General features: G+C 41.8%; 1 protein-coding gene across 1 annotated transcript in view; it reads left to right on the top strand.

Moving 5' to 3' along the window:
* The window catches only part of LOC146647180 (ryanodine receptor 3), a 113,414-nt gene that overhangs the window by 8,938 nt on the left and 76,744 nt on the right, over positions 1–27,732 (top strand). Inside the window, exons 2-3 of the mRNA XM_085391986.1 lie at positions 12,101–12,220; positions 16,120–16,224. Coding sequence (XP_085248112.1) covers positions 12,101–12,220; positions 16,120–16,224 — 225 coding nt within the window. The remainder of the gene's footprint in view (positions 1–12,100; positions 12,221–16,119; positions 16,225–27,732) is intronic.

Here is a 27,732-nt window from a genome sequence, read left to right as displayed (position 1 = left end):
TAAATGTCAGGCACACAGTTGTCCTGCACATCTGAAGTAAAGAAATATACAGGTTTCTTTGCACATAAAGCTGGACATAGTCACCATGACATCAGTGATTAGGAAATTCCCATTATGAAACCTTAAGTTGTATATTTTTCTCACTGCCACCTTGTTGTTTTGAAAATGTAAAGGGGTGGATCAGACTGTGAAGTAGTTTGACGCGGCATTCAGTTGATTGACAGTTTGTGATTGTCAACAAAGGTGTTAGCATATGAGAATACACCTGTTTATCCTCCTTTCTGACTAATTATGTGGTTTGAAGCTAGAACGCTACAAGCAGTGCTTTTCATTTGGGCCGATAAAGTCATCAGGAAAGTCTTTACTGAAGTCAGAGAGCAAGAGAGCTGAGGGACACTTACATAGACTTCTATATAACCGGAAGTGTTTTTGACTGTCTATTGTACGGTAAATAGTATATGGCTTTAGACTAGTTATGGCTAATCTCTTTTTCCAGTTTATGCTAAGCTAAACTAGCTAGCGGATGTTGTAGCACAATATTTACCATAGACATGACGCTTTTCTACTCTCCCAGAGTACTGAAAGCACCAGCACTTACTTCTGTGATTTTAAGTGCTTTCTAACTAACATTCACACGCTATTGGATGCATAAGTGTGCAACTTTATGGGTTAATATCTTACCCAAGGTTATTTGGCATGTAGACTAGAGGGGGGCAAGGATCAAACCACCAACCTTCCAATCAGTAGATGAGCTGCTCTACCTCCTGAGCTACAGTCACCAGTATTTATTGTCATGTCTAAGTGACTGTATTTCTAAGGCGCAAATACAGACAAAATCCTGAGAGTTACAAACGCATTAATGCAGGCTAACATGTGTGTGTATATTGCTAACGCTAATTTCCAATGTAAGTCCAATGTGGACTTCAATAGGTCAGGAGTCATTAAGGACACCAACATGCTTGCAAACACTCACCGAGTGGTAGTTAAACCCTAAAAAGTACAACAACCTGAAACGGAGAGATTCACAGAGAAAAGGTGTGCGGTTTAAAATTTAATGGTTGCACAACTTTGACTTTGAAGGCCAACGTTGTCCTTTTGCATTTGTGTTGCATTTTTCAAGTTTCACTACAGCTTGGAGAGTGAGTGTTTGGAGACAAGTCATATAGGGCAACAGCCAGCAACCATTCAGCAACTGTTCTGAGAGTACACAAATGAAATCAAAGCAAATCACAAACACAGATTTTCAGCAGGACTTGATTGTTGGAGCAAAAATTTAAATTGAATTTTCTTAGAGGTCTCTTGATTAGCACTTACAGTTCAACTTTGCTTTTTATGTTTTTGTCCATTTGTGTCCACAACAACTCTGAGCTAGTCTGCTGCTGTCAGAATATTGGCAGGTCCTCAAATGTTGAATTATTTACCATACCATATCATACCACCTTTATTTATAAAGCACTTTAACATAAAACCAGAGTTCACAAAGTGCTGTACATGCTAATAGCATAAGTAAAGAAAATTAAAATGAGATAAGATAAAATAAATAACTAAAAAACTAAAATAAATTGAAACATGTTAAAACATAATTTGTGTTTATGTAGAGCTGAACCAGGTTATGAAATTGCAAAATTAACTGCAATCACTGCTCTCTTTTATATTGTAGGTCACATATCCAGCACCTCCCGTTCTTGACCTGAAAGCAAAGCATAATTTCCATCCATCCCACACCACTTGGGACTTTCTTTAGTGTCACAAGTTGAAAAAGTGAGTCAAAAATCATGCTTGACTTGCTGCACATAGAAAGGTTATAGATGCACCTGTTAGTGCTGCTCTCCCTTCGGACCTCCAAGAAGGTTCTTACCCTAAAAATAAAACACATTGCTTGTGGAAGGGTAGAAGCAGCCTATTTTCCTTTACCGTGTGCTCTGCCACAAAGAGTCTCAATCCCCTTGTTAAGTGACGCTGCTTTGCAGAGAGGAGTGGAAAAGAGTTTGTTCCTTTTGATTTCTGGTGCAAGCCCGAGCTACAGTGCTGTCACATCTTGCCCCCGAGGCTCCCCAGTGTCATCATGTAGCCAGGGGAAAAATGCAATAACACCCCAATCTTTTTCCGTAGTCACTGTAATGCTTCAATGCCAAGCATGTAGAAACATTGCAAGGTATTTTTTTCATAAAATAGCCTGCATAGACCTAAAGGAAGGCAAGAAAGGAAGGAGCGAAAGTGCTTGCTTAGCTTTTCAGATTAAGCCACCGCCAGAGAGGCAAAGTAGTGCTGCAAGGTGCAGTCAAACATTTTATAGCCTCCCTGCTTCACTCCTTTGCTACAGAGGCATGTAGACAGTCTTAATATCTCCAGACCTGAGTAAGGTTGGTTCTGCCTACAGGGCTTATCTCTTATATAAACTTTATCCTCAGGTGAACTGTAGCGTTCTGCATTTTCAACTGAGTTTTCTACACAGTACCTATACCATGATATACACACTTGCATAGAGCTAACACTGTGCTACAAGCAGGAGATGCCATTTTTTACCTCGTGCTGTTTGCTTCACAGTGATAGCCACACCTGTCTAATCTTCAAGATGAATTGCCTTGGTCCATATGGTGGCTACTGTTCACAGCTGTATAGTGCGAGTGTATGTTGATTGGGTAATTAGAGAGTCCAAGACTGAATCCGAGGTGGCCATATGTGGCAGATGACACATGAAAATCGATGGGCCCATTGAACCACCGGATATTAGATTATCTTCCCTTTGATGGTATTTTCTCAACTTTTTACTCTTGGAATGTCAGATGAACTTGTTGGATTCACTGATGTGAGGCTCTATCACTTAATGAGAGGCTATGTATACAAATGGCTTGACTCTGAGACTTGTCGGGGACTATCTGGCAACAACCAGTCACACTGGAAAAATGTGCGCTCCCTGGCTGGTTGCAAGGGGTTGCTGTAGGTTGTTGGTAGTCAATATGAAATCGATTGCCAAAGCCCCATTCATGGAGGCTTAGAGACTGGCGGGTGCCCACCTGGTATCCAACAGTTGGTAGGGAAAAATATTTATTTTGCATCTGGTTGGCGAGTTGTTGCTGGAGGCTGCTGGCAGTCACTAATGTGAAACTGGTCACCCAAATATGCTGGTTGCAGTGGTAAGGCACAAATTTCACATTGAGAGTGAATTTTCTCTATTTCTGAATTGATTTCTGGGTTAACTGCAGCTCAGAAAGCTAATGGCAGTTGTCTTCAGACAAGTCTGAGTTCATGTAAATTAAGGGCAATCACGTCAATCTGCTACTAAACAACGCAGTCACAAGGAGGTTCTTTGCAACTGATTTCACTCAGGCTAGCAACCACTCACCAGCCAGTTGTGAAAATATACATTTTCCTTAGTAACTGAAGGTTGCCAGTGGGTCGCTGACTGGTGTCTAGGCCTGTGTCACTGAGAGCTTAACTGATCTCATGTTGCAGAATGAGTCCAGGATGCAGCTGCACGCCGATTGTTCCAGGATCTGGTCAGTGACACAGTTCAAGAACATGCTGTAAGGCTTTTATCCTCAGCACAGCCTTAAAAGGAGGCAAAAATTTTAACGGATGTCAAGATTAATTTATGGCGTCACCCTGATTTCTGGGATTTTAATGATGTGTGGACGAGAGGACTTGATACTCTCTGTAGCTCTGTTTGCCTTCTGTCTATCTCTCACTCTCTCATTCGGTCTGTGCACTCGGGGCAGCATGTTCAGCAGTTTGCTTCAAGATGAGCATTAACACTCCCATTTACAGAGTAACACTGAGTCATGAGAACAAAGCTTCACTCCTCTTGTCCAAAGTGTTTCTCTCTTTCGCTTTCCATTTCGACTGGTGTCACACCACAGTGCGAGAGCACTAAGCTGCAAGTCTGTGAATCACCCCGACAGCAGAGAGCTTTAATCTCCACCAGACTGTTCTGGAACAAACATTTTTGGCCCACAGTGCTTCCTCTGATACTGGGGGTCCATTACAGGAAAGGATTTTACAAGTCTTGCAGTTATAGTCAGGCAGATACGCTCAGTGCGTTCGCATTGTATTATTGTAAGCTGTAGCATAACTACAGTTATTTTATTTTTTTGTGATGCATATATATCCAATTTATAATAATGTGTGTAAGAACTACATGTTTGGATTCTGATTGGATGCAGCTGCTCATGTAGATAGTTCAGATATGATTATTGATGATGAGTTTTACATAAATGACACAATCAGTACCAGCTTCAAAGCTTTATTTTCTGATTATTCACTGGTATATATTGCCTCTCTCACATATATACTGCAGTCATTCCCTCTCTTTTTACTGCCTACAAATAGGCTGGGATACACCGGGACTTTTTCTACCTGCACAGTGTGTTTCTGGGTGTAATACAAGAATCCAAGGCAGGAGAGTGTCCTTGTAGGGGGTACAACCGCTGCCCAGCTGCATTTAGTTCTGCATTGCCTGACCAGCTGTATCAATCTGTCCAGAACAAAGTCTCAGCGTATGAGCCAGCTTCAGTGCAATGTTGAGTGGCAGCAGGCCTCTGGTAATGATGGAGAATTACTACACAGTGTAATATAGAATGATAATAGGGGGACAAAAAGCTAAGTGGAGGCAAGCGCAGACTGCTGTTCGGTGTGGTGGTGCGTTTGGAGATGAATGCTCCAGGATCTGCCTCTCTCCTCTCACCTGTAGTGCTCCACTCTTCAAGCTTCCTCCCAGGGGGCCACTTGGTGCCACCCTCAGATCCATGTGCTGTTGATTCACTAGATTTTTTGGCACATCAAGCTGAAGAAGACAGAACAAATCTAACCTCAAAGAATGAGATAGAAAGTGAAGATCTGCTGCAGCTGCAGGAGTGGAGTCTGGATTTATTTATTTATTTTTATCACCACAAGTCTTTACTTTGATGGGATATACTTAGCAAAGGCAATTTCTTCTTTATAGGAGGAGTAATTGATTTTGCTTTTGTGAAGCCATATGAATATTTACACGCTCCTGCATTAGTGCATTTTTTGACTATGTTGGTAATTTTTGCATTTAGCTTCACATTTTAGCTTATTTAGTTTATAACTCTGAAAATAATGCAGTTAATTAGAATCCATGTGGCCTGGTCTCGCATCATAGGAATCATAGAAATAAAAACTTGTGGTTTTAAACAGGAGACACAGTAGTGATGATGCTGCTTTTCGTGCAGGTTTTGTGTTGTACCCGTGCGTCTTACTTTCGCAGAAGCATGTAGGTTTTGGAATTGAGGTAGAATGCATTCAGTACACATTCAATAAGTGGAGGAATCATGATGTCATAAGCATAATGCAAGCAGTAGTAATACGAGGCTCATGGGAGCAAAGCATGAAATACTGGAGCAATTCAGTTGCCATTGCACCCAGGCTCACAGTGCCGCCCGCTAAACAGCACCGGGAGCTTTTTGCTCGCTTGCTCCAGTTTGTTATTGCGACTCGAGCTTTATAGTTGCTCATGTAGCCCCTTCAGGATGTATGAGTGAGTGCATTGCCAAAGCACTGCAGCCGCGTGTGGTGTATGATAAGGCAGTGAGAGGCTTTTCGGTGAGCTGAGGCATGCACTGTACTGCAATACCTGCTGAAGTACCTAAGGCATTTCTTCAAACCAAAGGCTTAAACGCTCCTCTTGAGAGTCTTTAGATTCAGATTGCTACTTATTCCAGTACCTAGGAGAGAGCCTTCCAAATAACATAAAGTTACACCCCGAATAAACCCTGGACTTCTCAGATTTGTTGTTTGAAGGCAGATAACCGGACGAGAGAACAAGAGATGCTCTTCACATAACTGCACATTTATGATGCCAGAACAAATTTTTTCCCTACAAGCCATAAGGATGCATTACCTTCCTTTTGAGCTCAGTAATCACTCCTAGCCATCATAGGAGCCCTGTTGTTAGAGAATAAGTGTGGTGCATGTCACTAACACTGGAGCCTGATTTCATATAGTGTTCAAACCCGTGATTGGCTCACAGTAACATGACTATGCCTGCCTGTCTCCATGCAAACACCAATATTATGATTATCCTGAGTATAAGACGGGTGTGATTGGCTCAAAAGAGGGAGGGGGAAAAAAGCCGCTGTCAGAGTCTGCTCATTGATATGCTATAGCATTACTCACACGATTTCTCCAGAACAAGGTAGATCTTTGTGCTATTGTTGTAGCGCACGCACAGATATACACAGTGGAGATGACAAACGCATGTGTTTGCACAGCACGGAGGAATACGAAGGAGGCAGCGTGAGCGAGGGAGTATTAGGATTGAGTCAAATTCAATCCCAAGGTGCCCTTGAAGGCTCAGCTCGCTCTCCTCATATTTGTTTTAAAACAGTTTAATAATTTATGTTTTCTTTAACACAGTCAATAAGTAGCTGAAGTCCTGCCTTCTTGCTGGGTGCATTGGTTTCAGGGTGGAAAAATATTGGTGTCAAAGTCACTTTGCTTAAATCATTACCTCTTCTGATAAATGATGCCATGATGACTGCTTAGCTCGCTGGGGTGGGGAATTTTATTTCTTTTCTTGGTTTTAGTAGTCTGCTTCAAAGGAAAATTTATATCACAATGTTTGGGAAGCTTTGAGAAAGATACGTAGATATCTTTGTGTTTGTCTCGAGGGCTGTATGCCAGTATCCTTCAACTCTAAGTACAACATCATCTATTATATATTTAAACCAATTTCATTGTGCCAGTGTTGAATGTCTAACAATATAGCTGTAAAATGAACTCTCATGTCATCCTTTTAAACCTTTCCTGTAGTAATAGAGAGACTTTTGCATATAGACAACCAGGTTCAAATATTTTAAGAGTTTAAGAGTAAAAAGAGTACCTTCCATTCTTACAACCTGACTGACATCACTTAGTGCTTCTCTTTATGAATCCTGTGTAGAAGTCAGGGGCAAGAGGAGAAGAATAAAAAAACAAGGGGTTTGTGACACAGGGTGAGAGAGAGAAAGAGAGAAGGGGGGAGATACCCCACATTACTTCAGTGCAGGGGTGAGACAAGGGAAAAGGGCCAGCTGTGGGCTAGACTGAAGCAGAGACGTGAGAGTTGCCTTCTCTGATTGAATGCCTGGATCGATACTATCCTTATGTGGCTCAAATCAGCTCTGCTCTTGGTCCCTTAACAAGGAGACTGATTGCATGTTCTAACCCAGCTCAGAGCCGCTTTGCCATAAGGGCTATTCATTTCAGTCTGTATCTGAGTCGAATACATTTTATTTGTATTTATTTATTTATTTATTGTCATTGTCAAGAACAATGAAATTGCGTTTGGGGCTTCCATACAACCCAAAAAAAGAAGAAAATAATAAATACCCCTTAAAACCCAAGTGTACATATTTAACCCAGTGTGACTCCAATGCAATAAGACAATCCTTAGCAATAATGTTCGTAGAAATTCAGACAAAGACCTGAGAAACATGACAAAATACAACAATGCACCCATTCAATATTATTGTACTGTGAGATATGATATCAGATATGATAGTTATCTATTTAAGAAAGAGGGGGGGGGGGGCAGGAGGGGGAAGAGAATAAAGATATGATGCACCAATGCAGACCAGTTCATTGCTATTAAGAAGTTGGATATGGTTATTGTCCGTGAGAGGGGGGCAGAGAGTTCAGGAGCCTCACAGCCTGTGGATACAGGCTGTTGGCCAGTCTGGATGTTCTGGCCTGTATAGACCTACCTTCTCCCTGAGGGCAGCAGATGGAAAAGGTGGCGCGCAGGGTGATGTTGGTCCCGCAGGATACTGTGCACCCTCCTCAGACAGCGAGTGGGGAAGATATTACTGATCTCTGGCAGACTTGTTCCAATAATTCTGCCAGCTTCTTTCACCACCCGCTGGAGTGCTTGCTGATCGGCCTTGGTGCAGCTGGGGAACCACACTAGAAATCCATACGTAATATCGATCTGAGATGGTTAGCATTATGCAAAGTGTTTCCCATAACAATCCCATGTTCGTCGTGGCATTGATCATTGACCAACGTAACCTGGATTATAATTCTCCCCAGTATCGAACAACCCCGCCAAGATTTATTAGTTCCTACAGTCAGCCTTAGTTTAAATATATAATCTCCCCACTGTGCAAACAGTACACTGTTTGTGTACTGACAGCATGCAGTGACATAACTATACTCAAGCGGTTTGAACTACCGGCCTTCATCAGCAGCTTCATCAGTTTCCTGTGAACTCAATGAGAAAGCCCCATCTGTTTTGAAAAGCTAGAGTATGACACACGGATGAAAGCTCTATAAAATTTGTGAGGAGGAAAAAAGTGTCAGAAGCTCTTTCTAAAGTAGTTCTCCACAGATGTCAAGCTCAAGTGCAACCGCTTAGTTTATTTGCTGTGGGGTTTTTTATAGATCACATAAGCTGTTGCACAAACTTCTGGATTTCTGTGCTCAAGGTGGTTAAATAGATTTGTTGTGCTGCACCCCTCTAGTATCTTACACACTGAGTGGTCAGCAAGACTAAAAAAAGTCATACATATATATAAACTAATCAGGCATAACATTATGGCCACCTGCAGAGTAAGATCCACATAGATGACAGGATCCAAGGTTTGCCCAAAACATCACATTCCCTCTTCTGGCTTACCTTCTTCCTACAATGCATCCTGGTGCCAGACGAGCGATGCACCCAGCCAGGCATGCGATTCTTCAGACCAGTCCACCCTATCAATGCTTAATCACTATTCCTTCCTTGAACAACTTATGATAGATACTGACCACTGCAAACCGGGGACACCCCACCAGAGCTGCAGTTTTGCAGGTGCTCTGACCCAGTCGTCAAGGCATCACAATTTGGTCCCAGTCAAACTCACTCAAATCCATACACTTGCCCATTTTCCCTGCTTCTAACACATCAACTTCAAGGACAAAAGGTTCACTTGCTCCCTAATATATCTCTCTCACTAACAGGTGCCATGGCTCAAGAGTTGGGAGTTCGCCTTGTAATCGGAAGGTTGCCGGTTCGAGCCCCGGCTTGGACAGTTTCGGTCGTTGTGTCCTTGGGCAAGACACTTCACCCGTTGCCTACTGGTGGTGGTCAGAGGGCCCGGTGGCGCCAGTGTCCGGCAGCCTCGCCTCTGTCAGTGCGCCCCAGGGTGGCTGTGGCTACAATGTAGCTGCCATCACCAGTGTGTGAATGTGTGTGTGAATGGGTGGATGACAGGTTGTGTAAAGCGCTTTGGGGTCCTTAGGGACTAGAAAAGTGCTATACAAATACAGGCCATTTACCATTTACCATGATGAAGAGCTAATCACTTTGCCTGTCAGTACATGTAATGTTATGCCTGACTGGTGTTTTAGTCCATTTCATTAAGCCAGAAATGTCTGAACTTGTCTCTTCCTAGCTCCGTACGATGCTCGTCCAAATAAATAAAAAGTCAATATTGAAGGTTTCATTTTTACTGGTATCGCATCGTAATTAATGCTGCATGCTAGCATTGTGCTAGTAGTGCTAAAGCACGTTTTCACACTTCCAGTTAAATTCCAGTATACTGCTTCCATTGATAATGATAGTGCCATTAATAATGTTGTTAATAATGTTAATTGTCATTCCCAACTGTTAAATTTCATACCCACATTTAACCTTAACCTAATTTAATGCGAAGCTACAAGGCTGTTTGTAAGGGGAGGAAGACATCCGCAAACCACATAAGCTTTGCTGCTGTTGGTAGCCATCAGATGACACATAATAGTGGTAATATCATTAAGGACACCCACACACCCACAAACACAAATGCACGCACACATTGCTTTTTCTTTTTTTCACTAAAAGGAAAATATCTACACCGACAGAAGCACACACGAGCAACTCGAAAATGAATGTGTAACACGTGCGTTGCAAAGGGGCCTCGAGGCTTCTCATATTGATTTCCATGCAGTGCTTTCTACGCACACAAACACGGACTTGCACCCGGTGACGTGCAGATGCTAGTCCTCTTTATCTCTCGCTGCTGTGCATTGTGCTGCACTGTAATGGAGTGCTTTACTGTTACTACTACTACTGCTGCACTCTGCTCTCAGCACAATCCCTCTCACATTAAATAATGTAGCTGGCAATTGTGCAGCAGCTTCCAACCCCCCCCCCCCCCCCCATCCCATAGCAGCCAATATCAGCAAATTTCTGCTTGCTCTGCTGTCGTGAAGAGTAACTATGCCCAATTCAGCGTTTACAGGGCCAACACTATAAACACCATAAGCCCATTTACACAGCAGTGGCATTGGATGTTTGTTTTTCGGCTCTTGTGCTCCCAAAAGAATTTATGTTTTTGGTGACGTCTGTCGTCATCAACTGCATTTGCCTTTACTCGCATAACACACAAAAACAATGAGCCAGCTTTTGTGTGTTATGCGATTAATTTAAATCATGAAATGAGTCTTATTTATTATGGCTTTATTTTCATCCTACTATAAATATGTAAAATTTCTTGTTTTCCTGCGAATTTCTCCTGCACAGTCATGCAGCTACATCTTAGTTCCCTGAAGGTTTTCATCTATGCCAGATATTATGATGTCATCATGATGCCTAGCAACCACCAACCAATTAGCTAAAATGACACCTTATAAAAGCATTGTAGTATAATTTTCCTTTCACAATTACAGCAATTTATTCTAATTTTTAACCATAAAACTTTCATTATGGACGATTGATTACAATATGTTGCCTAGCAACCACCTACGGACGATCTAAAATGAGCCATTTGTGGCCTTTATGTATCTGCAGCACCTTACAATAGCATTGTAGTCTTTTAATTTTATCTAATTTATATCCACAAAACTTTCATTTTGCACACACACACACACACACACACACACACACACACACACACACACACACACACACACACACACACACACACACACACACACACACACACACACACACTGTTTAAATATACTATACAGTATCTGCACACAGTCTTAAACATATTTACTAATGCAACATCAAAGCAGTGCACTACCTCGCTTTTATAAATGCATTCACTTGTTTCAGCCATTATTTCTGTTTATAGGGTGAAATGCTCCAGCAAATAGCCTTAACCTCATTTGCACCATATAAACAGCGTAAATAGCCTAAAGAAGATTGGGTTGACTCAAAGGGATCAGCCATGGATAATTTGGAAAAAAGGTCTAAGAACGTCCAATTTTATCTTTGAATGCAACATAGTTTACTTATCTTTTAACAGAAATTTTAATAATTCACCTGACATTCATTCTAGATGCAAGGACATTTTATTCCATCCATTTTTATATGAGGAAAACAAAAAATAATGAACATTTTTGTAAATCCCCGCGTTAGGCAGCTGGCAGATTTGAACCCAATGTGATGTTAAAAATTACAGACGCCATAATAACAGAACAATCATTGCTATGGCAGTGCACAAGTTATGCAAAGAAAGAGCACGGCATTAGTTCTGTGACAGTAACCACCGTGTGGCCATTCAAACAACAATAAACCAACGATAAATGGACTGGTCCTTACATAACGTTTGTCTACTCAAGCGCTCATTAATGGCTCATTCACCCATACAAGCACTTTTTTCTACATCTAAGTGCTTTCCATCTAACATTCACACTCCATTGAGCACAACCTGGGGTTGAGTATCTTACCCAAGGATACTTTGGCACATACACTGAAGCAGCCAGGGATCGAACCACCAACCTTCTGATTAGTAAATAACCTGCTCTACTGTCTGAACTACAGCTGCAAATCTGAAAAAGTCATTATAGACCTTTGAATATTGGTTAATTGTCAAAAGATGATCATCACTGTAACTTAAGCAAAGCTTCAAAGGTTTAAGGTTAGGCTCGCTTTTGCTTGCACTTCTAGTTTGCTTCTCTTATTCTGATGAACAGCTGTATGAACTAAACTGTGGTTGGTGTCGAGGTTCAGGGGAGAAGAAGGAGCACTTCTCAGGCCATGGTGGTTTGAGAGTTTCCTCCGATCAATGCACAAGGATGGGCATGTGTGTGGATGAACTGGGTTTCTCCCAGGATGACACACACATGCACACACACTGACAGCGTCTAAGCTTGCATGCGCAGACACAAACTGAAGTCTGTTTTGTTTTGACAGGATGATGAAGTGGTGCTCCAGTGTGTGGCTTGCATCCAGAAGGAGAATCGCAAGTTCTGCTTGGCTGCCGAGGGGCTCGGCAATCGACTGTGTTACCTGGAGCCCACATCTGAGGCAAAGGTAGGCAACACTGGCTCTACTGTTGCACCGTTTTATTCTCTCAGATTTGAACTGGCAGCACAACAATGCATGTCATCAGTGTGAGATGTTTCTATATCTTTATGTTCACACACTTGTGTGTGTTAAGATGCAAATAAAAAAATGGACCAATGTGACATGAAGCAGTTTTCAGAAGCGTGTACCGGATGAAAGGAAGCGTTCATCTATAAAAAAACCTCCATGGAAACCAAACATCCGCTTAGTCCGTTCGTGTTTGGGTTGAGCAAACCATCAGAGAAGCCAAGCAGACACGCACAGAAAAAAAAGCATCACAGCAGCTCACATCCACCGCAGTCTCCTTGATGAGCTTTTCTTTCAAGGGATCAGGGACGGCGTCGCATCTCCGCAGGTCCCCCCCTCAGATGATAATTCCCTGAAATTACACCCCTGGACGTGATTGATGGATTGTTTCATAAGCTGCACTGTTGTTAGCTGTAATTGCCCGCTGCTTTACTGTAGCAGAGCAGCCTGTTTGCAGTTTGTTTGAATGAGTGTAAAGTTTTAATGAGTTAAATGCAATTTCTTTTGCTTTGCTGTCAGTGGGGGTGCCATCATAATGCCTTTTTGTGTAATTAATCCATATGGCACACATTCTCTTCTTTTTTTTTCTTTTAAGTGATCCCCCTGTTAAGCGATTATTTATAAAGATTGATCGGCTGGAGGGATGTGTATTCTTTCTCGCCTTTTCATGGCTGCCGATGCTTTGCTGCTAATCTGGCATTGATGTTTCCCTGTAGCTACAGTTGACGGGCCTTAGGCTTCATCTGGATTGATTGTCTCTTAATAATAATCCATTAATATTGACTAATTTCACTCAAGACACTATGTGCATGGGCAGCGTGGGTGACCATGTAAGAAACGCGGAAATACTTTTCAGAGAAAGAGGGAAAAGAGTTGTTTTTTACTTGGCAAAATACTGACATTTACTATCATAGCTCACACAAAGAGTATATCTGTGTTTCAAGGGGAAGGTTAGGCCTTTACTCTATTTTGGATGGTAATTATACCTGACAGGTGTGATGGATGTTCTCCGTATCAGGCACTTTGTCTTCATTCCCTGTAGTTTTTTTATGAAAAGGCATCACCCCACCTTTGGGATCAGCGACATAGCTGTGAAAAAAGCCCAAGATGTCCATTTAGAGGTGGATGACTGAATAGGAAGCTTCGTTTCCTCGGTGAACTAGTCTAGTAATGGGGGACAGAACCAAAATGATGCAACGAGGCTGATTTAAGGCGTGCACGTTGTAAGTGGCAACATCAATCAGCTCGTGAGAAGCCGTTGGTGTGATATACGACCAGCAGCTTTCACTTGTCAGAGATTCAATATTATGGAGTTGTGCCCGCATACCATTATAGCTTTGATGCTTGTCTTTGTTGTTTGGAACCAGCTCATTTTTCTAAATTCCTTTTCATTACCAGCCAAAAGCTTTAGCGCCGCCCCCAATTAAACTAAAGAACAATGGAAGCGGATGAAGCCACATCCTCAGGACAGTCAGCTTTAACCCTGCTTGACCTTTCTGTCTGGAGACAGAAATAAAGACGCGATCGATCCTCGCCCACGATCGCAAAACACTTGCTCTCTCATCACACAATTGGTCAGCCAAGCTGCCTCAAAACTATCTCCTTGACGGGGCTTTATAGTCGCCATCCCCTCCAGGTCACTTTGATTTTTATTTCCCCTGTTTCTCGAGGCTGTCCCTCCCCACCTCCTGTTTTAGTCCAGGCGAGGGCAAAGGTCCATGTGTTGTGACCTAGAGAGGTTTGAGGAGGGCTGGACGGCTTCTCAACAGATAGGAAAGACGTTTCACCAGCCCAGACTTCGTGTCATACCTTTACACTGCACACAGAATCAGAGACTTTTCTTTTAAAGCTGCGAGGGAATGGAATAAACTTCCTGAACATTTGAAAACTCTTTTTTGTTTTTTATGTTGAAAGGTGGACTCAGATCTGTCAACATTAACCATCCAACGCTTTGTAATTCTTTCTGTTCGTTTTGAAGTTCTTGATATTTATATATGACGATAATGGATGATGGGGTTTGGCTACTGTTGATATGTTTTTCAAATAATTTCATCTGCGATGTGCAAGGTTAGGGTGCAGTGCATCATTTTCCTTAGAAAAGTGAAATGAAAGAATGAAGATATAAGTGTATTTTTTATTTGCATTTTCACATAATTTATTAGTCAGTACTATTGAGATCTATCGATCATGTGAAACTAGCCAAGAGACATTTGTCTAAGCTTGTATTTAAACAGGAAGTCAAAATCTTATGATTAAAACGCTGTTTTGCGAGTGTTGTGTGCTGAAAGAAGCTCCGACAGACCCAGAACCCATGACTTGGGATTTCACAAGAGATTTTGTTGCAGATCAGTCATTGTAAAGTTGTCTATAAAGTTCATATAAACTACTGTAAAGGCTGATGGAAACTGCAGTTTCTGAGTTAGCTGCCAGTTCACTGTGGGCTCATCACCACAAACCTTTCACACGCAAGAAGTAATCTGCGCCTTTAGTTAAGATAGAGATATAAACTATATCCCTTTACCTTTAATGAGCATGTCATCAAGTATCGAGCTATGCACTTTCTCAATCTGGTTCTTTCAGTGCATTTGTGTGTGTGGTTCTTTTTCCTTCTGGAAAGCAAGTGAGTTTTTAAGACTCTTTGAATTAAACTAAATTCTCACCATCTCTCGACAAGTAGCAAATCAGTGATGTCTAAATTCAGCAAGCGTGTCAGTGGAAGTGTATCCGTAAAAACTATTTTTGAATTCCAACACGCTGGCTCGTGTTTCTATAAAAAGTCACGGCTGTTTTTCCCCCTGACTTGCCTGGAGCCTTTCTATTCAACACAGTAGTGGCCATTGTTAAGATTCAATTTGCCTTCTGAGTACTTTAGCATAACACTGGGTTGTGGGAAGTTTTTCAATGAGGTTAGATTTACCTGTGTGAACGAACCACTTTGGGACCAGTTGAGATACTCGGGAAGGAGGCCAGAGAGGGTGTTTTGGGTTGGTGTCATTTATCTCGTGTTTATGCCCTGCAATATCTCCATCGGCGCTTTCCGTGTCCTTTCTCTGAATCGTCTGTCTTTTCCAGTACTGCCCTGGTTCAGCGATTTGGCATCTTCCCTATTTTTTTAATGGTGCTCTTTCCAAGACCTGGCTTATCTGAGCGCAGACTGACCCGAAAGCGCTTAATCTGAATTTAAAGTACCTTTTAATGAATATCGCCCACTCGATTAAGACGAACTCGGTTCAAGTGGGGGTAAAAATGCAGCAGTCAGCAGAGATTTTATGAGTGGGCATCTAATCAGAGTATCCCTGTAGATTCAGGGAGCTGTTTTCCTTTTTTTCCAGGCTGTATGAAGATGTTTTGCTTATGGAGCAAATTCCTGAAGCACTAAATCAGAATCAGTTTTGATGGACAGCAGAATAACTGCAGTGGTGATCTTTTCATTATTAGCACTTTGGTGAAGGCTGAGTCACTGTAGATGGGATCTTTTGGAGCACGGTGGAGAACACGCTGTACTGGAGAGTGCTTAGTTTGATCTTTTTTCTTTTACTAAACATGAATTAATAGTTTGATATTTTTAAAAAAATGCATGCGAAAACATATCCACAAATTTGAATTATTGATTTTTTCCCCATCATTGAGCCTTTCTAAAATACTACCTACCAGTAAAGATGATATATCCTGTACAGAACCCGTTATTTTGCATTTTTATTTACTAATAAAATATAAATATAATGTCTATTTTTTCAAAAGAAAAAAAATGCTAAAAATGTTCATAAAATGTTGCCTAGAAAAATGAGATATTTCATCTGTGACTGTTTTTAACCAGAGATGCTTTTATTTGGTTACAGTATGTTCCCCCAGACCTTTGCATCTGCACCTTTGTGCTGGAACAGTCCCTGTCAGTGCGAGCCCTGCAGGAGATGCTGGCTAAGAGCGGACAGAACAGCGAAGGGGTGAGTGAAGATAGACACAAAAGCTCTTTGATTCTTCATAAACCATCCCCGAGTCATTTAATGTATGTCTCACTGTGCTCTGATATCCAGAGGAGGCGGCTGTAATAAATGCAGTCAGCTAAGTTGAATTTTCTTAACTGTTAGGAGGTTAATGGGCAAAATAGGCCCGTTTCAGTAGCCTGGGGACCCTGGCTGCAAAGAGGTCTGGGCACCCATGATGCTGATGTGGATGTATCCATTGAATGTTGGGAAATTACTGCAGGTTTCATGCGTTATGTTTACCTTTGCCCATTTGATTAACACTTAAGAAAACAGCGTGATTTTCTTTTGTACAATAGCAATTAAAAGCCTGCATGCAAAATCAGTCGACAGTAGATTTGGATTGTATTTACAGCGTTGTACAAAAGTCTCGAGCTGCTCCTAGTTTCTGTAGATTTTGCTTCCAAGCGAAATCCCTGTTTGCCAAATGCCAGCTGTCAAGTAGCCATTACGAAAAGGGCGGATTGGGGGAAAAGGCTTAAGTTATATTGGATAGAACAGCGATGAATAGCGAATCAGTGATGAATCTATATTTTAAACTTTTGATTCAAATTTTCTTCATTACATACAGAAGAGGAGGTTAGTAGAGGCAAGCAACACAGAGTGTATACGACCAACATGGCGGAGGCTCTGGCATGATACGAGGCTGCATTTCAGCTGGTGGTGTGGTCAAAATTGATAGAATTATGAATGCAGCAAAGGAGTATCAGATTTGATCCACTGTGCAGTACCATGTTGAAAACATCTGATTGGCAGTGGCTTCATTCTCCAGCATGACAGCGATCCCAAGCAGACTGCCAAAGCAGGAAAAGGATAACTGGATAGAAAAACAGACAGTGTAACACTCTCAGTCATGGACTGGCTTCCCCAGAGCTGGGACCTCAACATTACTGAGGCAGTGTGGGATCATGTTGACAGAAAACAAAACAAAAGGCAGCCAACATCCAAAAAAGAGCTTTGAATTTCATTCAAGAAGCATGAACAATTCCCGAAGACTACTTAAAGAAATGACAGAGAGAAGAAAAAAGGTGGTCATATTAAATATTGACTTTCAAGTTTAAAAATAGAGTTGTACAAATTCTATTTATCTGCTCTTATATATTCTGTATTTCCTTGAATATTTGCACGTTTCAATAAATCAGAGCACCTAGTTCCTGTTTACCTAGCGAAACATAAAGAAATGAAGGGCTGCTAAAGACTTTTGCGCAGTCCTGTACCCACATAGTGAAAGTAAAGAGGATCGTGTAGTAGGGAGAACTGAACACGTTTCAAATTTTGCAGTAATCTGCACTCATTCGTCAACCTTTCCTGTGCTGCAAGTGTGTTTCCTGCTCTTTTACATTTCTATGATATATAATTCTACCATCTTTATCTTCTATTTTCTGTGTATAATCCATCTTTCACGTGATAGACACGCAGCCTGGATCAGTGGGTATGTTCACTGCTCATGCCATTCCCCTCTCATCCCTTTGCACACTGCAGTGCATCCTTTGCTCTTCTTTTCTACCCTCATTAATCTCTGGTTTGACTTTTACGACACGTCACCTGTGAAATTTGTCTTTAGAAGTCATAGTTTATTACACACCTAAATAATTTTCTTTGAAACGATGGTACAACTGGTTTCTTCAATCTAGTATTTCCGTCTGATTGAAACCCAATCGGTACAAAGTACCTGATTGGGTTTCATACAGACTTCCCAATAAGGTTTTCCATAAAGAATTACTTGTTATATAACTTGATTTTTGCTGGAGAACTAGAGCGTCTCCAATGTTGGATTAGCGTCAGATTAACATTTGTCTTGTCTTCGGGGGATTCAGATGAATGCTCAGTGCAGCATCATTTGTTTTGTGCTACCCTCCGCATAGAATAAGCTCTCATTTGTCACAGCATCTTCTTCTAATCATAGCAGCTGTATGCTGTGAGAGACGCTATAGCATGATGCAAACAGCTGATCTGATACGAACATTTCTGGAAGGAGACTGAAAGCGATCACGATTGATTTAGTCTCATAAGCTCTCTGCATGATTTGGTCTGTTCATCCTTTAATACCATGTGGTTAAGGATGTGAGAATTTCCATAAATCTTTAGTTGTTAAGGCACATATTTAATGGCTTTACTTCAGAGATAAATGGAGATGTCAGGAGTGGATCTTGTCTGTGCAGCAGAATGACACGAGTCAAGACCATTGGTTCCACTGCTGCTGTGGGCGGTGTTAGCAGGAAATTGCGAGCTGCGGCGGAGAAAAAGGGAGCTCCAAAATATTAAACGCTAGATCAAAGCTCAAATGAACATGGTTGACCATCCTTCTTGCATCAGCACCTTTAAAAGGCTTAAAATAACACTGGAGTTAGCTTGCCTCTCTCTCTTCTCCTTTTGGGAAAGGAATTATGCACCGATTTACATTTCAGTCTGGCATCAAAACATCGTCTCCTTATCGCTAATTTGTTTGGCCTTCTGTTCGTCCCTCATCTCTGTAGAAGGCAAACTTGTTTCCACATAGCCAATCAAATTCGTTTTGTCAGCCACACTGACTCACTATCAGCCAGATGACAGTTTGAGCCATAGATTTTAAACAACCAAATTTAGCTGCTCAAGTCTCATTTGTATCTAGCTGGCAAACATAAACACACATCTTGTCCTGGGCTCTGTGCTGTGAATCAAGTTCAACATACTCTGAATATTTTTCTGTTATCTGGCTTCACTTGCACCGACACTGGCAGTCAGGCTAAGCAGACACAGGAAGGTGGTAATCAAGTCAATAAGTCAACACAGGGTTTCCCAGTGGAGCTGTGAGTGCGTTCGCATGAATGGGGCTGCGTTGGCAGCATCTTGCCAATCACACACATGGAGAGATCTACTGGCAGAGCAGGCAGCAAGCAACACAGCTACTGCAGACAAAGCAGCTGTGTGTGTGTGTGTGTGTGTGTGTGTGTGTGTGTGTGTGTGTGTGTGTGTGTGTGTGTGTGTGTGTGTGTGTGTGTGTGTGTGTGTGTGTGTGTGTAAGATTGTTGAGTGAAGTGCTTTGGAAACATTTGGTATAAGGTCAACTACAACATGGAAGACGAATCTAAATGTCTTACTGATGCTCATCGGGGAGAGACAATGACTTCAGACTCGATTAAACGAATTGAGATGCTCTTACCATCTTCACCCTTCCAGGAATATCTCGCAGGTAATGCTGGAATAGTAGTGACACCATTTTCCGGAGAACTGATTGGTCAGTAGGTGGTGATTTCACACATGCTGATCGCTAATCTCAAGGATATCCTACTCAGTATCAGGTTAGATCTGCAGTATAAGTTGCCATGGTGATGCAGTCTGCTAAGAAGTGAACTGCCTTTGTAATACTGAAAACCCAAATCCTGCTTCGTACTACTGGCCTCTGCTCCTCCTCTGCACTCAATGAGAAAGGGGCTCTGCAGGCATCACTTTGCACCTGCTTTTTATCTGCTCAGCTGTAACATTGAAATACTTCAGTTCAGTTCACACAAATTCAGACCAAACAGAGGAAAACAGGAAGTGAACTCCAAAAAGACACAGGAAATAGCAACATGGGAAAACACAGAAAATGAAAAGGACAACATACAATACCACAAAGAGCAACACAGGACTATTTATACACTAAGATAAGATAAGATAAGATAAGATAAGATAAGATAAGATAAGATAAGATAAGATAAGATAAGATAAGATAAGATAACCTTTATTAGTCCCACACGTGGGAAATTTGTTTTGTCACAGCAGGAAGTGGACAGTGCAAAAGTTATGAGGCAAAAATTAGAATACAATAAGAATAAATACAGTACACAACTGTACAGAATAGAATAAAATAAATATACAATAAGATAAAAATAGAATACGAATGCTATATACAACTGAGTAAAAATACAACGATGACAGAAAGGATTATTGCACTTAGTGTTATTGCACATGTGTGGATGTGTGTGCTTGATCAGTTAAAGTCTTTATTATGGAGTCTGACAGCAGTGGGGAGGAAAGACCTGCGAAATCTCTCCGTCCCACACCGTGGGTGCCGCAGTCTCCCACTGAAGGAGCTGCTCAGTGCTGTCACAGTCTGCTGCATGGGGTGGGAGATGTTGTCCATCAGGGATGACAGCTTAGCCGCCGTTCTCCTGTCACTCACCACCTCCACTGGGTCCAGAGGGCATCCTAGAACAGAGCTGGCCCTTCGGATCACCCTGTTCAGTCTCTTCCTGTCCCCAGCAGAGATGCTGCCGCCCCAGCAGACCACACCATAAAAGATAGCAGAAGCCACCACAGAGTCATAGAATTTCTTCAGGAGTGGGCCCTCCACTCCAAACGACCTGAGTCTCCGCAGCAGGTACAACCTGCTCTGCCCTTTCCTGTAGAGGGCGTCTGAGTTATGAGTCCAGTCCAGTCTATTGTTCAGATGAACACCAAGGTACCTGTAGCTGTCCACAGCCTCAATGTCCATACCCTGGATGTTCAGTGGTTGCAGTGGAGAATGCTTGTGCCTGCGGAAGTCTACCACCAGCTCCTTGGTTTTACTGGCGTTGATCTGGAGGTAGTTCAGCTGGCACCAGTCCACAAAGTCTTGGGTCAGTCCTCTGTACTCCTTGTCGTCCCCATCAGTGATGAGGCTGACTATTGCAGAGTCATCAGAGAACTTCTGCAGGAAGCACTGGGTGGAGTTGTGGGAGAAGTCTGCAGTGTAGATGGTGAAGAGGAACGGAGCCAGAACCGTTCCATGTGGGGCCCCCGTACTGCAGACGACCCTGTCCGACACACAGCCCTGAGTCCTCACATACTGTGGTCGGTCGGTGAGGTAGTCCAGGATCCAGGTAGTGAGGTGATGGTCCACTCCAGAGTTCACCAGCTTGTCCTTTAGAACCGAGGGAAGAATGGTGTTGAAGGCACTGGAGAAATCAAAGAACATGATTCTCACAGTGCTTCCAGCGGTCTCCAGGTGAGCGAGGGAACGATGTAGGAGGTGAATGACGGCATCATCCGCTCCAATGCCAGGCTGGTAGGCAAACTGAGGGCAAACTGAGGGCTGATTAGGAAACTGAAACAGGTGAAATTCAACTAACGTACAAGTGAAGATAGCCAGGATGCCACGACAAAGAAACACAAAAGAACCAAAGCAGGAGCACAAACAGAAACACTACTTCTACTACAAATAATAGACAAGGTGTGAACTAGAGCTCGAGATGTCACTCATCCATTCGCTTATCGTTTTTCGGGGTTTCGGCGGGGCTGGAGCCTATCCTAGCTGTCTTAGGACGAGAGACGGGGTAACACCCTGGCCAGGTCGCCGGTCTGTCGCAGGGCTAACACATACACATAGACAGAGACAGAGACCTATGGCCAATTAACCCACCCCCACTAAGTGCATGTCTTTGGACTGTGGGAGGAAGCCGGAGTACCCACACAAACACGGGAGAACGTGCAAACTCCACATAGAAACTGAACTCAGGACCTTCTTGCTGTGAGGCAACAGTGCTAACCACCGTGCCACCGTGCTGCCCACGGTGATATGCTGCTGATATGATGTTACATTACGATGCATAAGCATCTAAAACAAATGTTCAAACCTGATAAAACAGGAATGACAGGAAATGTTACTTAGGTCAGTTAAGCTGCTGATTTTGGTTCCTACTTTACAATCAGTTAAAAAAGGAATAAATAAATAAACGTTGCCTGCTCGAGTCTGAGCAGACTGTCAGTCAGACTGAGACTCTAACGATGCCTCCAGCTGGCTGAGAGTAGAGAAGTATTTTGACCTCTTTTCCTCCTTTAATCAATAAAAAAAAAACTATAAACACTAAATTCAAAGATCAAATTGACCTTATTTTTGAGATGAATTCTCGTGTACATACACCTATTGGATTTACTTATCACAAACATTTATATTGTAACCCGTCTCACTTTACGTACCCGTGTAGCAAATACTCCAGAGACTTTTTAGACTTCTTGGATTGGCAATTTGAACCGTGTCACTCGAGTGCGTTCTCTCCTCTCACGTTTATCTGTTTTCGATATTGTCTACCTATTCATCATTCTTGCCTGCACTGAAATGTCACTGGAGGAAGCGCCATTAAAGGGGAAATGGAGGTTGAATATGTCTCGGCTGAGGCTCTGAAATCAATATGTCTTTGAACAGATGGGCTCATCAATAGACAGTGGCTGGAGCAAATGGTTGTTGAGTTCAGGCAGTTCAAGCGGTTTTAGCCGGAAGGCACAGAGACACAAAGGGCACAACAAGGTACCTGCAAAGACAACACACAGCAACTAGTGTAAATGCCAGGCCGCATTCAGATCAGTATCCACTAATAATTACTAAGTGCAAATTTGTCTTTACTAATATAAAGTATCCCAGCCCATATTGGAGGGTTGCTGGTCAGAATGGGCGAGTGGTAAGACTGGTCACTGGGGAATACCTGCTGCAGGCTCACACACCATGCAGTGGGGAAATAATTATTTGATCCCCAGCTGAATTTGTAAGTTTCCTCGCTTCCAAAGAAATCCATAATTTCTCTCAATTTTCCTAGTAGTTTCATTTAAATGTTGAGAAACAGTATATCAACCAGAGTTCCAGAAAAAAAACACATTTAATAAACTTGTAGGTTAAGTGGATAATCCAAATTGCCACTAGGTGTGAATGTGAGTGCGAACGTTTGTCTGTCCCTGCGTGTTGGCCCTGCGACAGACTGGCGACCTGTCCAGGGTGGACCCCGCCTCTCGCCCTATGACAGCTGGGATAGGCTCCAGCGCCCCCCGCGACCCTGAAAAGTATGGAACGCCAGGACTGCCATAATGAATTAATTAAATACACCATTAAATAATTAATTAAATGTGGCAATAATTAATTAAAATTGGAATTAATTAATTAAATAAATAGTTATGACACATGTAATTAATTAATTATTGACACATTTAATTAATTATTTATGTATTTCACATTTTAATAATTTATTGACACATTTCATTAATTATTGACACATTTAATTAATTATTTAATGATATATTTATTTATTTCATTTTGGCAGTCTTGGCGCCTGGCTCTCATCATGAAATAATTTTATCTGTCAGCCTCACCCATCAAACTCAGGGGGCGGGGTTAACGCTGATCGAGTCAAAACCATTGCTTTGGCCTGGTGGCCATTGTTTCTAGCACACAACAACCGGCATGTGGAAGCTAACAGAACTGAGCTTTGAAAAACCCTGTTTGTGTGTCACCAAATACCGTTTTAATATTTTTTAGCAGAGAATGTAGTGGTTTAATCTTCATGTGTCTGGTCGGTTTGTCAAGATACAGCCTCTTTGCAAAAGTGTTTCGATGATTTCGGAGATGTCTGCCCAGTCTCACGGCAAAGCGTGGGATAGACCCGCTCGCCTCGCAAGCAATCCCACCGACAAAGCGCAGGCCCCGGTACACAGCTGTAGTAACCCCCGCTGACTTCTTTTACTGAGGTTATATTTATCGATGTTTTATTTCCTGATGTTCTTATGTGTCCTACGTGTTTCAGTCGCCAATTCTGAATTATAACTAACATTAAAAACATGTTTAAGGAGGAGAGAGAGCAAATAAATCTGTTTAACATCTGATCTTTGGGTTTTTGTTCAGTAATCAGCGTGACCTGTGTATAAACACATAAAAGAGATAACGTTGGTGTTTCCGTCATGTAGTAACTGCTGGCTTTAACTGTACAAAGGTTGTTCGACACTATGAAACACATACAGACTTCATGATGTTCGGCTAATATTTTTATTGTGAATATTAATCATGCTGACCTCGCTCTGTACACCACGCAGCGAGGTCAGCATATCCACGATATCCTCAGCTCCATGAGTTAACACAAAGTTTCCCAGCTGACTATCTAACTGCCAACTATTCCAGAGACGTGAAAATATACAGCATAAAGAAAAGTGTAAGAGACTCAGCAGCAGATTAGAATAACAGTTATACATTTAATAAATCACCAAATGAATCCAAGAAACGAGCAAACCTGAGTTTGTGTTCCCTCAGCTGCAGACTCGCTGCTGTTTAAATGTTTGAAAAGGAAGATTAGATATAAAAAACGTCAAACATAGACTCAGTCTGCCTTCACATTTGATATGAGGCCAGCACGTATAGTGGCCTCAGCAGGCTATTACTGAAATACACGTGCTATATCATAAACTATGATATAAACAGGGAGGTCCTATTAACATGTTTAGTTTTAAAGGACACCTTCCTGCCTTTAGTCTCATTCATGAGCAGTATTCGTTTTCTTCTAACATCCAGAAGTCTGCACAATGTGTTTCATAGTTTGGAACAAGCCTTTGACAGGTAAACATAACATGACCGAAAAAGAAAAAAAAAAGAAAAAAAAAGAGAGAGAGTGTTGACATAAGAAGAGAAAATTCTCTCAATTATGGAGACAGGCAAATGGTTCATTTATGTTTGATGTGTGTTTATTCCTCCCTAAATATCATCGCTGAAGTTCGCCATGCACGTCAGATTTTCCTGCGCATTTTTATACCTCTGCCAACAGAGAGAAAAAAAATCACATTCTAACAGACAGCTGGTGCTTAGAATACAGTTGAATAACTATTAAAAAACAGATGATATTTAGATGATAGTTCAGTCTAACACATGTGCCAGTGAACCATTAAACGTCTGTGAAACTATGCAGTTATGAAACGTCACTTTAACCTCAGCCAAACCGATTTGCTCAGTTGTAAATAAAACAGCGAAGTAAACGTGACCCGACAGACAGAACCTGAGTGAATGAAGTCCAGCGTTTAACCACTGAGAGCTAAAACTCAGCTGAGGTTTGAAAGCTGTGTGCCGGTGATTGGACATCAGCCGCTGATAAAGCTGTTCGCCTATAAAGTGCTCTGTAAGGAAACGAGCTCCAGCAGCTCTGCGCTCGGGGAAAACACTATATTTACTTATCTTGTGCAGAAAAATGCGCTGACATTGCGTTATATCGAGCACCGGCTGCCCAGTTAAACTGTGACTATCACCAGGTAACTAGGCGTGTTTCTTGAATTAGCAGCAGGTGTTAAACAGCTGACAGATGAGGAGGAGGATGCATGCAGGTAAACTGAGGGTCTGTTGAGCTGATCGCTGGTTTCGTGAGAAAAATGTCAGCTCGTTCTTTATGTTACAGAAGCACAGAGACACAAGACCAGGCGGAAAGAGACGATCGTTCGGTGAAAATGAGAATCTGCGAATGCAACATGTGGAACACGGAGAGTGGAATATGTAAACAAACCGGTTAACGTAACCCCCTCGGTGCACTCTGCATGCTAACTGTTAGCAGAGCTAGTGAAATCTCTGAAAACATCTGAGCACTTTTGCAAACATGTTCTATGTTGACAACCTGACCAGACATACGTCGCGACATTCGCGGCTAAAACACTGTTAAAAGTGTAGCTGGTGACAGAAAAACGGGGTATTTTAAAACTACACCACCACCATTGCTGCCTGTGATTTGATCTGCATTCTGGGATAACTGGCTGCCCCAAGTCTACACAAGCAATCGATTTTCTAGGATCGACCTGTTTTGACTTACTTTGCACGGCAACCAATCAAATGTTAGAGAAGCTGCATGGGCAGCGTTAACCCCGCCCCCTGAGTTTGATGGGTGAGGCTGACAGATAAAATTATTTCATGACGAGAGCCAGGCGTCAGGACTGCCAAAATGAAATAAATAAATATATCATTAAATAATTAATTAAATGTGTCAATAATTAATTAATTACATGTGTCATAACTATTTATTTAATTAATTAATTCCAATTTTAATTAATTATTGCCACATTTAATTAATTATTTAATGGTGTATTTAATTAATTCATTATGGCAGTCCTGGCGTTCCATAGAAAAGGAGAAGCGGAAGTGAATGAATGAATGAATGAATGAATTTAATAAAGTTATGAATTAAAGAATGATTTGCATGTCATTCAGTGGAATAAGTAATTTGTCTTAATGCTTCAGCTTCCTCCACAGATTTTCTGTAGGACTGAGGTCTGGAGACTGGCTAGGCTACTCCATAACCATAATGGTCTTCTTCTTTAGCTACTCCTTTGTTACCTTGGTGATGTGTCACTGTCATGCTGAAAGACCTATGTTAACTGAAGGAAGGAGGTTCTCATCTGATATATTATGCTACATCTTCCCATCCACTGGCTGTCAGTGTAGTGAAGTCATCCTGTAACTTAGCAGAAAAAGTGCCAAAGAGCATCGTTTTGGTTTCATCTGACTTCATTACTTTCTCCCAATCTTTTCTGAATCATTTAGATTCTTAAATGATTCCTAATTCATAACTTAAGACAAGCCTGTACGTGTGCCTTCTTGAGCGGGGGGTGTTGCAGGTGCTGCCAGATTTCAATCCATTATAGTGTGTTACCAATGGTCCCAATTGCCTTCAGATCACTAACAAGCTCATAGGGCTAATACACTGCCTTTTTCATGATTATCCTCATCCCATGAGGCAAGATCTTGCATGGAGTTCCAGACTCAGGGCGATTGATAGTTATTTTATATTTCTTCTATTTCTGAATAACCAAACCAACAGCTGCCCAAGCTTGGTGTGAAGGTAACAGAATATCTGTAATTGATTGATTAATTGATTGTAATCTGTGTGCCACATGGACATACACCTAGTCTGTTGGAGGCAGGCTGGATTGTAAGAGATCAAATATTAAATGACGTGGAAACTGATTTATAACTTTTGAGTATTGTATTTTTTCTGTAGTTGCTCTCTATCATGAAAATCTGAGACTTTTCATTTCTACGTAAATGAACAAAATTTCAGTTTCAGCATTGGATCAAATAATAATTATTTCTGGCACTGGATACGGCGGTTTGTGATCTATAGTTGGAGACAGCATCATTCAAAAGTTTTCTCCCATATGGTTCATTCATCCAGGGGTTATAACAGCTTTGCTCTTTTCACATGCTTAAGTTATATTACGTTTTTGCTGCAATGTGTCTCTACATTTAGAAAATAACTTTTCTTGCTGATCATGCACAGCCCGTCATTGGGACAGGAAAGTGAGTTTGGGGTTTATCCGCTGTGGTGATTGCAGTGCTGCATGCCTCACTGCATTAGACTCAGCCCCTCAGCCAGCTTAGAGCAGTTACCAGCAGCACAGAAGAAGCCTGAAAGCCAGTACTGCAGTCTGCAGAACACAACTGCATCAAATCACAGGCCCGCTATTGTCCCAGTAGCCAACTGAGGGGGATAGAGAGAGAAATAGAAACGCGGCAAAAGAAGATGTAGGACCACACTATGATTTTATAAAACGAGCCATGATTCACATAGCGCTTGGATATTACGTAACTACAATTTTGTAAAATTGCATAGAATAAACTCAGCTTTGCTGGAAACATACTGTATAGTTAGTATCCTGCTTGGCTTGTAGAAAATATTTGTTTTCCAGTGGCTTCACTGTAAAACACACACAAAAAAAGATTGTCAGCTTCTTTTTCTT

Source organism: Rhamphochromis longiceps, linkage group LG19, assembly GCF_057381845.1.
Source record: "Rhamphochromis longiceps isolate RC_006_pf linkage group LG19, R_longiceps_female_GT1.1, whole genome shotgun sequence".
NCBI classification, from domain to species: domain Eukaryota; kingdom Metazoa; phylum Chordata; class Actinopteri; order Cichliformes; family Cichlidae; genus Rhamphochromis; species Rhamphochromis longiceps.
This window is presented reverse-complemented; position numbering and strand designations above follow the sequence as displayed.